This window comes from Oryctolagus cuniculus, chromosome 11, assembly GCF_051225735.1.
Source record: "Oryctolagus cuniculus isolate XC-2025 breed Fujian yellow rabbit chromosome 11, ASM5122573v1, whole genome shotgun sequence".
Classification (NCBI taxonomy): Eukaryota; Metazoa; Chordata; class Mammalia; order Lagomorpha; family Leporidae; genus Oryctolagus; species Oryctolagus cuniculus.
Window position 1 is genome coordinate 11533142 of NC_142877.1, and position 14979 is coordinate 11548120.

Sequence of the window (14979 nt, forward strand, 5' to 3'; positions counted from 1 at the left end):
CAGTTAGTCAAAACTGCCACTCTCTGTTGATCCTGAGAATAAGAAAATTTCTTCAGCAGGGGTTTCCCTCGTCGCAGCATCAGGACGCTGTTTCCTGCAGGGAGCACAAGGTACACCTCACTTTCCTTAACAGGCTCTCAGGACACAGGCTGCAACCACAACAGCACCTGTGCACAACCAAAACATTCTCAGGAAGAGATGGGGCAGGCCAGAAAGCCTGGATTCTCACGGAAGGCTCCTGTGGAGGGAGCTGCTGCAGCCCCCAAAAATCCCAGTGGGGCAGAAGCCGACTCCGCCCACAGCCTGGACAGCTGCTCCTGAGACTACAGCCAGAGCAGGGCTCAGGAGAGGCTGCAGAACCACTGACACGTCTGCTGTGCCGGAGTGCCACGCAGCTGTGCAAGTGCCAGCCGGGTCGCAGCACACACTTGAAAGGCGCAGCCAAGCACGTTTAGAAAACTCTGGTCCTGCTGCAGGGTCCCCAGACCCAACCAGTTTCATGGATTCTGTCTCCATGCAACATAAGACAGTCACCTAGAACAGGTCCAGAGAGAAGCCCCTGCTGCCCGGTTACCTAACTCAGGGCTTTCCTCCCTGCTTGAGGGTCACTAACTTCCTGTTGGAAGGTACAGCGCCTACAGTTCCCAGCCCTCCTTGCAGAAAGAGGGGTCACACGATCAAGTTCCAGCTAATCAGGGATAAGGTAAGCTCCTGGCATGGCTGCAGCTTCCAGGAAGAAGCCTCGTTAGGAAAGGGAGTGACTGAGCTGTCAGGACTCCTTTGGACCCCACCCTCTTCCTCCTTCCTGTCTGGAACACAAGCAAAGGTGGCCCTGGGACGGAAGTCACACAACTAAGAGTAATTTGGAAAAACAGGAGCCTGAGACAAGGCTTCCCAGGTGCCTGTCCAGTGGAGCAGGGACCACAGGAGATGGGGCAGATGAGGGGCGAGAAGCACTCCCCCATAATCCAATCAACACACTGAGTGCCTGGGCGTCTGGCACTGTCCAGGATTTGGAACACGTGGCTGTCTAAAACAAAGACCCTTATCTTCATGGTGCTAATACCCTGGCTGGGATGATAAGTGAGTTAATCCTACTATACACTACAGGGCCAGGGACTAACAGTGAGGGAAGAGAGATCTGGAGCAGAGGGGGCGGATGTAAACACGTGGTGGTGACAAAAAGGTGTGACATGCTTGTCTCCCAGTAAAAGGTTTACTTGTGTCCAAAGCCCAAAGCACTCAGTCACACACAAGAATGCTAAAGGGAAAAACAAGAGAGCGAAGCTTTTTGTAGTCACATATAAGCCATGAACTGACACGGCTCTTTGACAAGAAAACATTGCCCTGTCGAGAAGAAACACATTAGGCTATCCCCAAATGCAATCCATTACACAGCGAATCAAAACACTGAGAACCAATGAGCTGAAAAGCCACTGCGCCTTACTCCCTGCGAGGCAGACTGTCAGGAGCAAGTCAGGAGGAGGAGTGCATTTTGTTATTTTTAACAAGTCTCAATCTGAAACTTCTCCTTCCTCTTTCTGTTAACAAAATAATCAAACTCCTGAAGCAGAGGATTTGGTGTCGCTAACATGGAAAACAGCCAGGCTCACTTCAGCCTACCATATAGTTCTACCGCATTCACATCGGATTATCATCTGAAACATATCCTATTTTGTAAAGAACCAACTCATTTTCAAGCTGAAATTAACTTTTAAAATAATAACAACACGGGGCTGGCATTGTGGTATAGCGTGTAAAGCCACCACCTGTAGTGCTGGAATCCCATACGGGCACCAGTTCAAGTCCCAGCTGTTCTACTTCCAATCCTGCCTGGAAAAGCAGCGGAGGATGGCCCAAGTGCTTGGGCCCCTGCCGCCCATGTGGGAGACCCAGAAAAAGCTCTTGGCTGTTAGCTTTGACCTGGCCCAGTCTCAGATATTGCAGCCATCTGGGGAATGAACCAGTAGATAGAAGATCTCTCTGTAACCCTGCCTTTCAAATAAATAAAATAAACCTAAAACAAAAACAAAAACAAGGACACATACAGCCCTATGCAGCAGCCACTGTCCTGTAACTCTCAGAAGCCTGTAAGTACTAGCTGTGTGCCTCTCTTACAGACAAGGAAACTGAGACTCAGCGTCATCCAACATTTTGCTTAAGATCACACAGCTGCTAAAAGATCTCGTCACGATCTGAACGCAGGCTGTGTGGTCAGAAGTTCTGAAATGGCTGAGAAGACAAATTCTGTTTTACAGAACTTAAAGGATTGGGTTGTTTCCTTTTCAAGAATGAGATGCAAAAAGGAAAATTATGCTAAGAAACCCATTAACACAGGCAATACCCCATATTACCTGTATACACATAAACATGCTAGTGGCTAACGTTGGGAGTCAAAACGTCACTCTTAAGAAAACGAGGAAGTAACTGCTCAGAGGTGCAGTTTGTTTGGAGGGGGACAAAACGCGAGTGCTGCTGACCCCGTGCGTGCAGCCACAGCGCACTGTACCTCTGGGACAGCGGAGCATGCGCAGGGAACCAGACCCCAGCAAAGCTGCTTTTCAAAAAACAGATAAGGAAGCAGGGAGACCAGGGGAGTGCAAAGGGCTAACCGTGTGGGGTCCTCTAGCGACGGCTGCCTGGCTGTGCCCGAAGTTGACACAAGCTAGTATGCTTCAGGCTCAAACACCTCATCTCCTTAGCTCACAAAGAGCGAGCCCATCTACTTCTCAGGCTGATAAGACTCACTCAGTGACTGTGAATTCATCAAACCGGGATTAAAAACCCGCTAGGGAGAGAAACGCCCCTCCTGTCTGTCCTGAGTCCTTTCCACCGACAAACTGCCAAGGGAGGCTGTGGGAGGTGCCTACTTAATTGAGCAGGAAAACAGATGTCAAGTGCTGCGTCAGCAAGCAGAGCACCTGGCCCAGCGGGCGTCTGGTGAGCTCAGGTGGCTCCACAGGGTGCTCTCTCCAGGACGCAGTCTGCACGTGTGGGCACAGAGGCGCTGGAGCACGGCTGCCCCCGGCAGCACCGCTCATCTGCCTCTTGGGTTGTCTTCCTCTTTGGCTTCCGGGGCTGCTCTCTCTTCTGAAGGATACATTCTTCCGTTACAGCCAAGCCTCGGTGGCTCCTTGTCATTTTATTTTATTTTATTTTATTTTATTTTATTTTATTTTTTGGACAGGCAGAGTTAGACAGTGAGAGAGAGACAGAGAGAAAAGTCTTCCTTTTTCCGTTGGTTCACCCCCCAAGTGGCCACTATGGCTGGTGCGTTGCGGCTGGCGCACTGCACTGATCCAGAGCCAGGAGCCAGGTCCTTCCTCCTGGTCTCCCACGCGGGTGCAGGGCCCAAGGACCTGGGCCATCCTCCACGGCCATACCGGGCCACAGCAGAGAGCTGGACTGGAAGAGGAGCAACTGGGACACTGGGACAGAATCCGGTGCCCCAACCAGGACTAGAACCCAGGGTGCTGGTGCCGCAGGCGGAGGATTAGCCTAGTGAGCCGTGGCGCCAGCCTTTTTTTTTTTAAGATTCTAGTTATTTATTTGAGAGGCAGAACTACAGACCGAGAGGGAGAGACAGAAAGAAAGGTCTTTCATCCACTGGTTCACTCCCCAAATGGCCACAATGGCCACTGCTGGGCCAATCCGAAGCCAGGAGCCATGCGCTTCCTCAGGTCTCCCTCACAGGTGCAGGGGCCCAAGCACTTGGGCCATCTTCCTTTTTTTTTTTTTTTTTTTTGGACAGGCAGAGTGGACAGTGAGAGAGAGAGAGACAGAGAGAAAGGTCTTCTTGGGCCGGCGCCGTGGCTCAATAGGCTAATCCTCCACCTTGCGGCGCCGGCACACTGGGTTCTAGTCCTGGTCAGGGCGCCGGATTCTGTCCCGGTTGCCCCTCTTCCAGGCCAGCTCTCTGCTATGGCCAGGGAGTGCAGTGGAGGATGGCCCAGGTGCTTGGGCCCTGCACCCCATGGGAGACCAGGAAAAGCACCTGGATCCTGGCTCCTGCCATCGGATCAGCGCGGTGCGCCGGCTGCAGCGGCGGCCATTGGAGGGTGAACCAACGGCAAAGGAAGACCTTTCTCTCTCTGTCTCTCTCTCTCTCACTGTCCACTCTGCCTGTCAAAAAAAAAAAAAAAAAAAAAAAAGAAAGGTCTTCCTTTGCCGTTGGTTCACCCCCCAATGGCCGTCGTGGCCGGTGCACCGCGCTGATCCGAAGGCAGGAGCCAGGTGCTTCTCCTGGTCTCCCATGCGGGTGCAGGGTCCAAGCACTTGGGCCATCCTCCACTGCACTCCCGGGCCACAGCAGAGAGTTGGCCTGGAAGAGGGGCAACCGGGACAGAATCCGGCGCCCCAACTGGGACTAGAACCTGGTGTGCCGGCACCGCAGGCAGAGGATTAGCCAAGTGAGCTGCGGCGCCGGCCGGGCCATCTTCTACTGCTTTCCCAGGCCATAGTAGAGAGCTGGATCGGAAGTGGAGCAGCCAGGAAATGAACCAGCAGTCGCATGGGATGCCCGCACCACCCCATCTATTTTGTATTTATATATTTGAGAGGCTGAGAGACAGAGAGCTCCTGTCTGCTGGTTCACTATCCAAATGCCCACAACAGCTGGGCAGGGCCAGGCCGAAGCCAGGAGCCAGAACCAGGAACTCAGTGCCATCTTCCACCTGGTGGCAGGGCCCCAACTACTGAAGCCATCGCCACTGTCTTCCCTGGGCCCACCACAGCAGGGAGCCAGAGGCAGGCAGGGACGCCGGCACTCCCACACGGGACACAACCGTCAGGCCAGACACTGTCCCACCCACTCTTCTCTAAAGGGAATGGCATGCCGTTCAGAGTCACTGTTGGCAGGTTTGCAGTTTGATTCTTGCATGGTCAGGGATAAGCCTCCAGAGGTGCATCAAGTGTTGGAAATAAAATTCACAGCAATATACCAACTATAAATCATTCTTTTATTAGTGTGGAACTTCAAGTTACAGTGCTTCTAAAAAACTATACTTAGAGATCATGTTTTTTCCCTCTATTTGTTCAAAAAATGTGTTGCTTGCTGGAAATGCACTTCCAGGTGCTAGGAATACAGGATGAACCGGAAAACCCAGGGCTCAGACCAGGACCAAAACTACCTGTGTAATTCTGGGCACTGATAACCGACAGGTGGGGCCGGCATCGTGGTGCAGCAGGTTAAGCCACCGCCTGCAACGCTGGCATCCCAATATGAGCACCGGTTTGAGTCCCAGCTGCTTCACATACAACGCAGCTCCCTACTAATGGCCTGGCAAAGCAGAGGAGCATGGCCCAAGTGCTTGGGTCCCTGCACCCTGTTGGGAGACCCGGAAGAAGCTCCTGGCTCCTGGCTTCAGATTGGCCCAGCTCAGGCCATTGTGGCCACTTGGGGGATGAACCAGTGCATGGAAGACTTTTCTCTGTGTCTCTCCCTTTCTTTCTGTAACTCAGCCTCTCAAATAAATAAATCTTTAAAAAGGAGTCTCGAAAGCTATGGGTTTCACTCTGAATGGGGCAGAATGGGGAAACACCAGAGTGGTTTGAGCAGGGGAGGAGCATGACATAATTCATGCTTTTAAGAGATCACTTTGGCTGCTGTACAGGAAATGGGCTAGAACAGAAGCGCTTACGTGCAGTTCAGAGAGACTTGCTTTCCTAACTGCACAGCTTTGCCCACTACCGTGTGCTTAAATATTAATGTTTATTGGTGCCCACAGCTTGATAAGGGTTGCAGTGAAAACCTGGTCCTTGCCCTGGAGTCACGCAGGCAAAGATGAGGGCAGATGAGCAAGCAGGTCAGCAGTTTCTGCACACCCTCCTGAGGACGCAGCCAGCAGGAGCAAGGACACGCCACCCACTTGCCCCGACTCTCATGGGACCAAGCACATGGCCACAACGCCTGCACCTGTGACACAGGCACGTCTTGGTGGGGTGAGCACATTGCCTCTCTTGCTCTCGCCAAGGCACATGTGATTCAGGTGAGTGAGCACAGGGCCACCTGTGCCCGCTCAGAGACACACGCGTCCCTGGGTGGCAGCTTTCTCTATGTCCTGTCCTGGAGTAAACAGATATAGACAGCATTCCCTCTAACTACACTCGGTCTGTTCCAAGGCACGCCAAACAGGGCAAAAGCTGCTCCGATGCGTGCACTCGCACACAGAACTGACTCTGAACAGGAGTCGCCGGCAGGAACGTGAGCGAGGCAGCGACGAGGACAACCATGATGGCAGCTCGGACAACCAGCGTGAGTGAAGGGTTACCTATCACCCTTACAATCTGGCCCTCTGACTCTGCCTTTAAATAAATAAATAAACCTATTTTTTTTAAAAGAATTAAATTAATTATTGAACCTCGGGAAGTGCAAATTCCAGAAAAATAAGAATTTAAGATCTGGTTTATACAGATTGCTCAGGAAGAGGGGCAAACATTCAGAAATAATCTCACTGTCATGAAAGCACCCACGATCTCAGACAATTTCTTTGTACTTCAAAACTATAATCGGGTGTGGGACATTCTTTGCTTTAAAAATAGTGATATACTTGGTCACCAGAAGAAGAAAACAAAACCATCTGTCTGCCATCTGTCTACCTACCCACCCACCTTCTGATTCCCCCACAGATGTCTGAGTGGCTCCCAGCTGTCAGGTACTGGACAAAAAATTGATAGACGAGACCCCGTCCTCCTGTGCACAGGTAAGACTGACACTGTGTGGCCGATGACCAAAGCGAGTGCCCCAAGCTGAGCCCCTGACACTGAGGCCAACCTGAGGGCACAGATTACACGCCACAGATTACAGGGCTAGATACACGCCAGGCACCACTTAGTGGACGCCCAGGGCAGAGCCCAGGACAGCAGATGCCGTGCCTTGCTGCTGGTGCTCCGTAAGAAAAGCAGAAGGGAGGACAAGGGGAAAGCCCAGGAGCAGCCAAGCACCCCCGGGCCTCCCTGAGACGTTACCAGACACCTCCTTCACTTGTCCCCAAGCCATAGGCCCAGTGGCTCTCACCGCGGACTCCAGTACCTGAGAGTGACAAGCCTCTGTCTCTGGGTGCGTCTCCGTTTTCCGAGCTCACTCTCCCAGGACCGCCCCTGGCGTGTTCACCGTTGGTTAAGTCTGCTCTTTCAGGAGTAGTTGGTTTGCTTTGTGCCTGATTCTGCTTCCAACGACTGAACTTTGGGGACCCTGCTGCAGCCTGGATCACGGGGGACTGGGGTTTCGACTGGATCGGTTTTTCCAATTCTCTAGCCTCCTGCAACTAAAAGGCAACAAGGAAGGGATTCAACCTAAATAGTCCCAGCACTTTGGCAAAGAAAAAAAAAAAACATGCCAGCCTATTGTTTAAAAAAATTCCAACCAAAGGATAAAATTTTAAAAAGGAAGGCAATTTCTTTGAGAAACTCAAAGAAAATTCCAAACACAAATGCTTAAAACACATGCCTGATGCTGCCTCTGCTTTTAAAGTAAGAACAAAGCACAGCACCGAGAATGCGCAGGCAGAAGGGTTAACTCGGAAGTGCTAGCAAATCTTCTCAGGGCACCAGGGCCACACATCACAGAGCTCAGGGCCGAGACGGCGTCCTGACCCCGGCGGCCGGAAGTGCCGCCACTCACCACTTGGTTTTCCATGCGGGTGAAGATGACGTTCAGCATCTGGGTAAGGGTGGCCTTGGCGGTGGTTTGATTGATGAGATTTTTGCTGGCCAGATAGATATTGTAGCACGTCCGCACCGTTTGCAGAATGGTGCCCTCATGAATTTCGATGTGTGGGGAAGTCACTGCCGTCAGAAGGGCCTAAAACAGAAACCAGAAACCTTCACCTCCATAAACACCCTCCTCCCTCCGCCCCTCCCCTAGCCAGACTCTCCTGGGGGGTTTGGTTTTGTCCTGCAAACCAAACTGGAGGACTGGTCCCAACAGCCAACTTCCTATCGCTCCGTGTTTAAAAACAATTACTAAACTCCACAAAACCCAAATCATTTGAAGTAAGTGATGTTGAATTAGGCTTCCCGCTGGCTCGTTTTGTAAAAAGCCAAGCTTCCAAATATTAACACTACTGAAAACCCTACAACGAAAGAACGCTTCTCTCAGGAGGGAGCGGGCTGCAGCTCGATCGCTTCCACAGCGACCAGAGAACGCACATGCTACGGCTGCTCCTTCCAGTGCCCTGGCGGGGCTTCGGGAGCGCTTAGGAAAGGCGCAGCTGTGGCAGGCATTTGGGCTCCTGGTTAAGGAGTCGGCAGCCATGGGTCAGGACTTGTGGCCACCACCTGCCGCGCCTGAATCCCCTGCAGGAACGCCAGTTAGAGCTTCGCATCCCACAGCAGACGATGGTTCCAGGGCTTGGGCCCCTGCCGCTACGCGAGAGACCCAGAGGGAGTCTGTGGCTCCTAGCTTCAGTTTGACCCAGCCCAGATGAACCAGTGGATGGGAGAACTCTCTCTCTCTGGAAACTGAGCCCCGTATAGTGCCTTGAACATAGATACTAAACGTCATCAGGCCCAGTCTCCCAGCCTCCCTCCCTGAGCTGGAAATGTCCTTGCTCTGCTTTTTTGATAGCAAATCAACCACTTGACTAACTCACTAAACTGAGGGAGTGCACATGGGCCCTACCAGGTCCCAGTCCCTGGACCCTGAGGTTATTTGCTTCCACACCTGGTGTCTCCAGGGCTTTCTTCTCGGGGGAAATTCTAGGTCCAGGCAGAAGGTACCAACCCTCTTCATGTAAACCCCAGACTGACAAAAACCCACTGTTCACCATGAAAATTCCTTAAAAAAAAAAAAGAAAAAGAAAAAAGAACCTGGCCTCTCATCCCAATTCCAGCCTCTAAGCTTCACCCCACCTCCCAGGGAGCCCGGGAATTAGGCAACAGCTGCCCAGCTCCTTGCTCTGCGCATGGCAATAAACGCCTGCTTTCTTCCACCATCCCGCGATTGGCCTTCTGTGCACTGGGCAAGTGGACCAGTTCTAACGAGTGCACTTGTTTTCTATTTCACTATCACTTTGCCTGTCAAGGACATGAAAAATTAAAAAATAAATACCATCCCCCAACAACAGCAACAAAGTAACAACAGCAGCTGCTGACACACATCAAAACCTCTGAATCTGGTCCTCAGGTCTGGCTCCTGACTGCAGCTTCCTGCTAATGCACACCCTGGGAGACACAGGTGACAGCTCAAGTACTTGGGTCCCTGCCACCCACGTGGGGGACCTGGACTGAGCTCCCTGACTCCTGACTCGGGCCCCTCTGTTGAAGGCATTTGGGGGGTGAAACTAATAGATGAGATCTCTCTGTGCTTATTTCTCTCTCTCAAATAAAAAAATATAAAAAATTTTAACAAAGGAAAAAGACAGGTGCAGCTAACACATGGAGTCATCCCTCATAGAGCTAACATATTCAGAACAAGGCCACACCCATCCTGTTGCTGCTGACAAGCAGATGGTCCCATCCTTTGCCAAGCCATTCCTGCAGCAACAGGGCACAAGGAAGTGGAATGGGGGGCATCCATGAAGACCTCCTGGTGAGTGACAGGCCGGGAACCCAGAATTCCAAGGGGGGAAACCAGAGGGTTTCAAGTCCATTTAATTCACAGGCAATTGACATTGTTATTAGTGGAACTGTTGACTCTGAAAACACACCTGGTTCTATTCTTCTTGTCTCCGTCTACACTAATAAATTCTGACACTTAACCAAAGATCTAAGTGAGGCTTCACTTGTCCTGTCCCAGCCCAGCGCCACCTGGGACACGCACACATGGTAAATCAGAACTCTACATTCCCAAAGGGGGCCGACTTTCTAATTTAAAAGCCAGACCAAGGGAACAAGCAGAAATACCTTAATTATTTGTAACTGAACCCCTTCGTCAGTCTGAGGGCCCTGGAAACAATTGCAAATGGTTTCAACGATCCTGTCGATCAGCCGCTTCCCTGGGGCTCCGCTGTCGGGGGCATTGCCGGTGATGTGCCCATATGCGATGAGTTTCTAGACACAGAGAGAACACAGATGAGATGTTTCTGCCTGGCCAGGGTGGAGGCCGCCCACAGAAGCAACAGAAAGGCAGTTAGCACAGCCTTTAACTTCCTGCTCCTACAGCTGCCCCTGCTCTCGGGAGCCAGGCAGGCACAGCCAGCCCGTGGGAGCGCCTTCCGTCCGGTCTCCTGATGGCAAAAGCTCCCTGTGATGCTAATGCAATGTCTGATAAAAAAAAAGCAGGGTCCAGAACACTGCCAGTAGACAATGGTTTGTGCAAAAGCATGAGGGATTAAAAACCATCCATGCCAGACAGAAAGTGACCAGGGATTGTCCAGAGCCCAGGGGGAGGTAGTTAGAGGGACAAGGATGGTGACCAGAAATGTGTTCAGTGCTTCATTCCACGGTGATTACAAACTACTCTAAAATTAGATTGTAGCGATGGCTGCACAAGTGTCACTATTGTACAAATCATGGAATCTACTTAAGGTACTGGTGAACTGGGCAAGTAGTGAGCCCAGCGATTAAGACCCAGGTTACATGTCCACATCCCACACCACAGTACCTAGGTTCAAACCCTGGCTCCAATTCCTAACTCTAGCTTCTTGCTAGTGCACACCCTGGGACACAATGGTGACAGCTCAGCTGAGTGGGCTCCTGCCACCAACCCACACAAGAGACCTGGACTGAGGTCCCAGCTTCGGACTCTGGCGTGGCCAGTCCTGGCCGTTCTGCAACGGTACCCGGGAGCAGAGTGGGTAAAAACACTGCGCACCTCTCAAGTAAATTTTAAAAGTAAAATACATGTATGCTAATTTGAAAATATCATAAGTATACTTTTTAAATGTAAATATTCAAATACTTAAACTAATGACAACATGCTTTACTCGAGGAGAGAACTGAGCAGCGTGGGCAGGAACTTTATGGCAAGTTCATGTCTTCATTCTGTTGTGTTTTTTTTGTTTTTTTGTTTTTTTGTTTTTTTTTTTTTTTGACAGGCAGAGTGGACAGTGAGAGAGAGAGACAGAGAGAAAGGTCTTCCTTTGCCGTTGGTTCACCCTCCAATGGCCGCTGCGGCCTGCACGCTGCAGCTGGCGTACCGCGCTGATCCGTTGGCAGGAGCCAGGTACTTATCCTAGTCTCCCATGGGGTGCAGGGCCCAAGCACTTGGGCCATCCCCCACTGCACCTCCTGGCCATAGCAGAGAGCTGGCCTGGAAGAGGGGCAGCCGGGACAGAATCCGGCGCCCCAACCAGGACTAGAACCCGGTGTGCTGGCACCGCAAGGCGGAGGATTAGCCTAGTGAGCCGCGGTGCCGGCCTTCATTCTGTTTTAAAAACTTTAAAAAAAAAAATTTGTTCGGGGGGGGGGGGGGGGGGGATATGTTCCCATCTGTTGGTTCACTCCCCAAATGCCAGTAAAGGTCAAGACTGAATCTGGCTGAAACCAGGAGCTGGAACTCAATCCAGGTCTCCCACACGGGAGACCCCATCACCCGAGGATCACGTGCTGCCTCCTAGGGTGTGTGTCAGTCAAGAAGCTGAAATTGACAGCTGGACCCAGGAACTGAACCCAGGCACTGCGACATGGGATGCTGGGGTCTCAATCAGCATCTTAACCACTGGGCCAATACACATCCTTCATTCTTTCTTTCTTAAATATTTATTTATTTGAAAGGCAGAGCTATAGAGAGGCAGAGGCAGAGGCAGAGGCAGGGAGAGAGAGGTCTTCCATCCTCTGGTCCACTCCCCAGATGGCTGCAATGGCTGGAGCTGGGCCAATCTGAAGCCAGAAGCCAGCTTCTTTCAGGCCTCCCTCATGGGTGTAGGGTACCAAGGACTTGGGCCATCCTCCACTGCTTTCCCAGGCCGTAGCAGAGCTGGACTGGAAGAGAAGCAGCCAGGTCTTGAACCAGTGCCCACACCCATATGGGATGCTGGCACTGCAGGCAGCAGCTTTACCCACTATGCCATAGCACTGGCCCCTTCATTCTTTTTCTTTTTTTTTTTTTTTCCATTCTTTTTCAGTGTTGAGTCATATCAGTATATTTTCTATTCCAAAAATAATAACTGCATTCCATACCCCTGTTTCAAACTGCGTCACCCACATGGCTGGAGGGCTGCTTAGCCGTGACCTGTCAGGTGGCTGCTTGCACCACCTCACCTGCGACCTGGATTTCAGCGTGGAGAAAGGAGAGCGGAAGGAGCCTCAAAGGTCAAGATGTTTTCCAAGCGCAGCTCAGCTCCAGAAGTACCTGAGAGTTCATCACAATTACAGACTCCTGCACCACCACCCAGACCCGCTGAAGCAGAGCGCCAGCAGCAGAGCCCAGGAGTCAGGGTTTGGCTCCCGGCTCTCCGGGCCATGTGGATGGCAGCCCGAAAGCCACGTGAGCTTAAGGCACTCTGCTTCAGGCGGGCTGGCAAGCACCAGCAAAGCGCCAGGCAGTGCTCTATCTCGGGAAGCTCGGACTGCGACGTTCTCGCCTCTGCCTGTAAGCAGCACACCGGAGCTCCTGAGGCTTCCTGCTGCGGTGGGAAGACGACCGGCCACCCCGCAGAGGCCCGGCACTGCAGTTTCTCAACACTCTTCCCCATCCTTAGCTACAAAAGCACAGCCATTCAGTAAGCAGAAAGAAAAACAGATCAAGACAGAGAGGCTGAGAGCAGAAACATGATACTGCTGACCAAGCGCTTGAGAGCAGAAGCGAGGTGTGCACACCGTGCAGCTCACGTCCAGCTCCGGGGACCTCCAGACGGGGAGCAAGTCCAGGTGCCTCCCCCACCCCTCCCCCAGCTGCTGCGGATGCAGCTCTCAGAGAGGCAGCCCGGCTGCTTGCTTCCCCTCACTCCTGACGGACTCAGGCTGGGTTACAAGGGACGCTCAACCAACTTCTAAGACGTGAATGCTGAAAGCAAGCTCCTGGGGGCACTAAGACTGTGCGCGAGGTGCGGGCCTCCCACATCAGAGCGCCTGGCCTCAAAGCCCATTTCCGGCCCCTGACCCCAGCTTGCTGCCAATGCAGATGCTGGAAGGTGGCAGTAACTGGGTCCCTATCACCCCCATGGGAGACCCGGAGAAGTTTCCAGCTCCTGACTTTGGCCCAGCCCAGTTCTAGTGGCTGGGACATTTTGGGGGTGAACCAGAGGAGGGGAGCACTCTGTCTCTCTGCCTTTCAAACAAACAACATAAGAAAAATAAAAGCAAGCTCCAACATTGAAGCTACAAGGCCAAGACAGAGACGAACAGCTGGGAGTTTAAGTGAAGCATGAGAAAGGACGGCTCCTCTGCAGGGCCCATGAAGGGCACACCCGCTCCGTGAGCAGCAGGCTCCCAGGCTATCTCCCTCCCACCCGAGGTGAGGGGGCCAGGAAGACAGCAGAGCTCCGTGCCCTGGGGGGCTTCCTGGCTCTGCTTGCTCACCCTTCCCTGTGCCAGGCACCGTCCTGGGTGCTGGCGATAAAATGGCAAGTGACATGGACACGATTCTGCTTCTCATAGTTTCTCTTCTCAGGGTGGGGGGTGGGGGTAGGAGTGGGGAGTGGGAGGCCACAATAAAGCCAGAAACCCCTAAGGGATCCTTGAGGGACTTGTAAGGTTTGCAGGCTCTCTTCCAATCCCCATCTCCCACAGCTTCCCGTTCCCGCCTGTCTTTTTGCTGATGCAATGAGAGGGTGGGGGACAGGGCAGAGCCTGTGGGCAGCTGGCCCACTAACGCGTGACCCCAGGGGATTACGCAGGAGTGTTCTGGCACGGAGAGGAAGATGAGGAAACACAGCACTCCAACAGGCCTTCCTAGCTCTGTTGTACAGCCCTGCTCACTGCACTCCGTGTGTACGTGCCTCTCAGAGGGCTAGGGAAAAGACACCGTCACGTAGACCAGGGCGCACCAGTCAAGAGGGACGTACCGGGTCTGCACGTGGCAATCCAGCCGACCTTAGAAACACTGCTGAATGTCAGAAGGAAGCTGCACAGAGATACTATGTCTTTAAAAAGGGAAAAGATAAAATTACACACCTAAACCAGCGACTGGGTCTGGGGCCAGTAGCTCAAGTAGTTCTTTGCAGTTTTAAAAACATTTTAACGGGGCCAGTGCTGTGACAGCAGGTAAAGCTACCGCCTGCAGCGCCGGCATCCTGTATGGGCGCCGGTTCAAGGCCCAGCTGCTCCACTTCCAATCCAACTCCCTGCTAATGTACCTGGGAAAAGCAGCAGAAGAGGGCCCAAGCATGGGCCCCTGCACTCACATGGGAGACCGGAAGCAGCTCCGGGCTCCTGGCTTTGGGTTGGCCTAGCTCTGGCCACTGCGGCCACTTGGGGAGTGAGCCAGCAGATGGAAGAACTCTTTCTCTCTGTAGCTCTGCTTTTCAAATAAATAAATAAATCTCTAAAAAGAAAGTTTTACCAGGGCCTGTCATTACAGCACCGCAGATTAAGCCACAGCTCGTGACGCGGGCATCTCGATGAGAGCTGGTTCAGGTACCAGCTGCCCCGTTTTCAAACCAGCTTCCTGCTAATGCACCTGGGGCATCAACAGAAGATAGCCCAAGTATTTGGGCCCCAGTCACCCACGTGGGAGACCCAGATGGAGTTTCTGGCTCCTGGCTTCGCTGGCCCAGCCCCGGCCGTTGTGGCCATTTGGGGAACGAACCAACAGATGGACGATCTCTCTCTCTTTTAACTCTGCCTTTCAGATAAACCAAAAAAACCCTCACAGTCATGTACAACTCATATAATTACAAATTAACTTTTAAATGTGTGCTAAAAATCCAGTTTCCTAGTAATAACTACAGTGGATGCCTGTGGTATGGACAGGGCTGGTCAGACAAATGGCTTCCCCCAGCCTTCACTGGGAAGCAGGAAGAACACACTGGAGTTACTTCTATCTTCTATCTTGCTCTTTTAAAGTTCTATTTTTGTGTTTTATAATGTATGTACTTTAATAACACTGGTACATATATATAATTTTAAATGAAAATTATTAATATATTGGGAGGATAT

The 14979-nt window shown here is 52.1% G+C and overlaps 1 protein-coding gene across 6 annotated transcripts in view; it reads right to left on the reverse strand.

Annotated features, from left to right (window-relative positions):
* Window positions 1–14979, reverse strand: part of ARFGEF2 (ARF guanine nucleotide exchange factor 2) — a 116311-nt gene that overhangs the window by 76208 nt on the left and 25124 nt on the right. For all 6 annotated transcript variants that reach the window (XR_016215797.1, XR_016215798.1, XM_051844942.3 and 3 more), the window contains exons 4-6: window positions 9844–9990; window positions 7622–7801; window positions 7031–7265 (exon numbers count right to left, since the gene is read on the reverse strand). Coding sequence is in view for 4 of the 6 variants with exons in the window: in XM_051844942.3 (XP_051700902.2) it covers window positions 7031–7265; window positions 7622–7801; window positions 9844–9990 (562 nt within the window). In the remaining 2 variants the exon portion in view is untranslated. The remainder of the gene's footprint in view (window positions 1–7030; window positions 7266–7621; window positions 7802–9843; window positions 9991–14979) is intronic.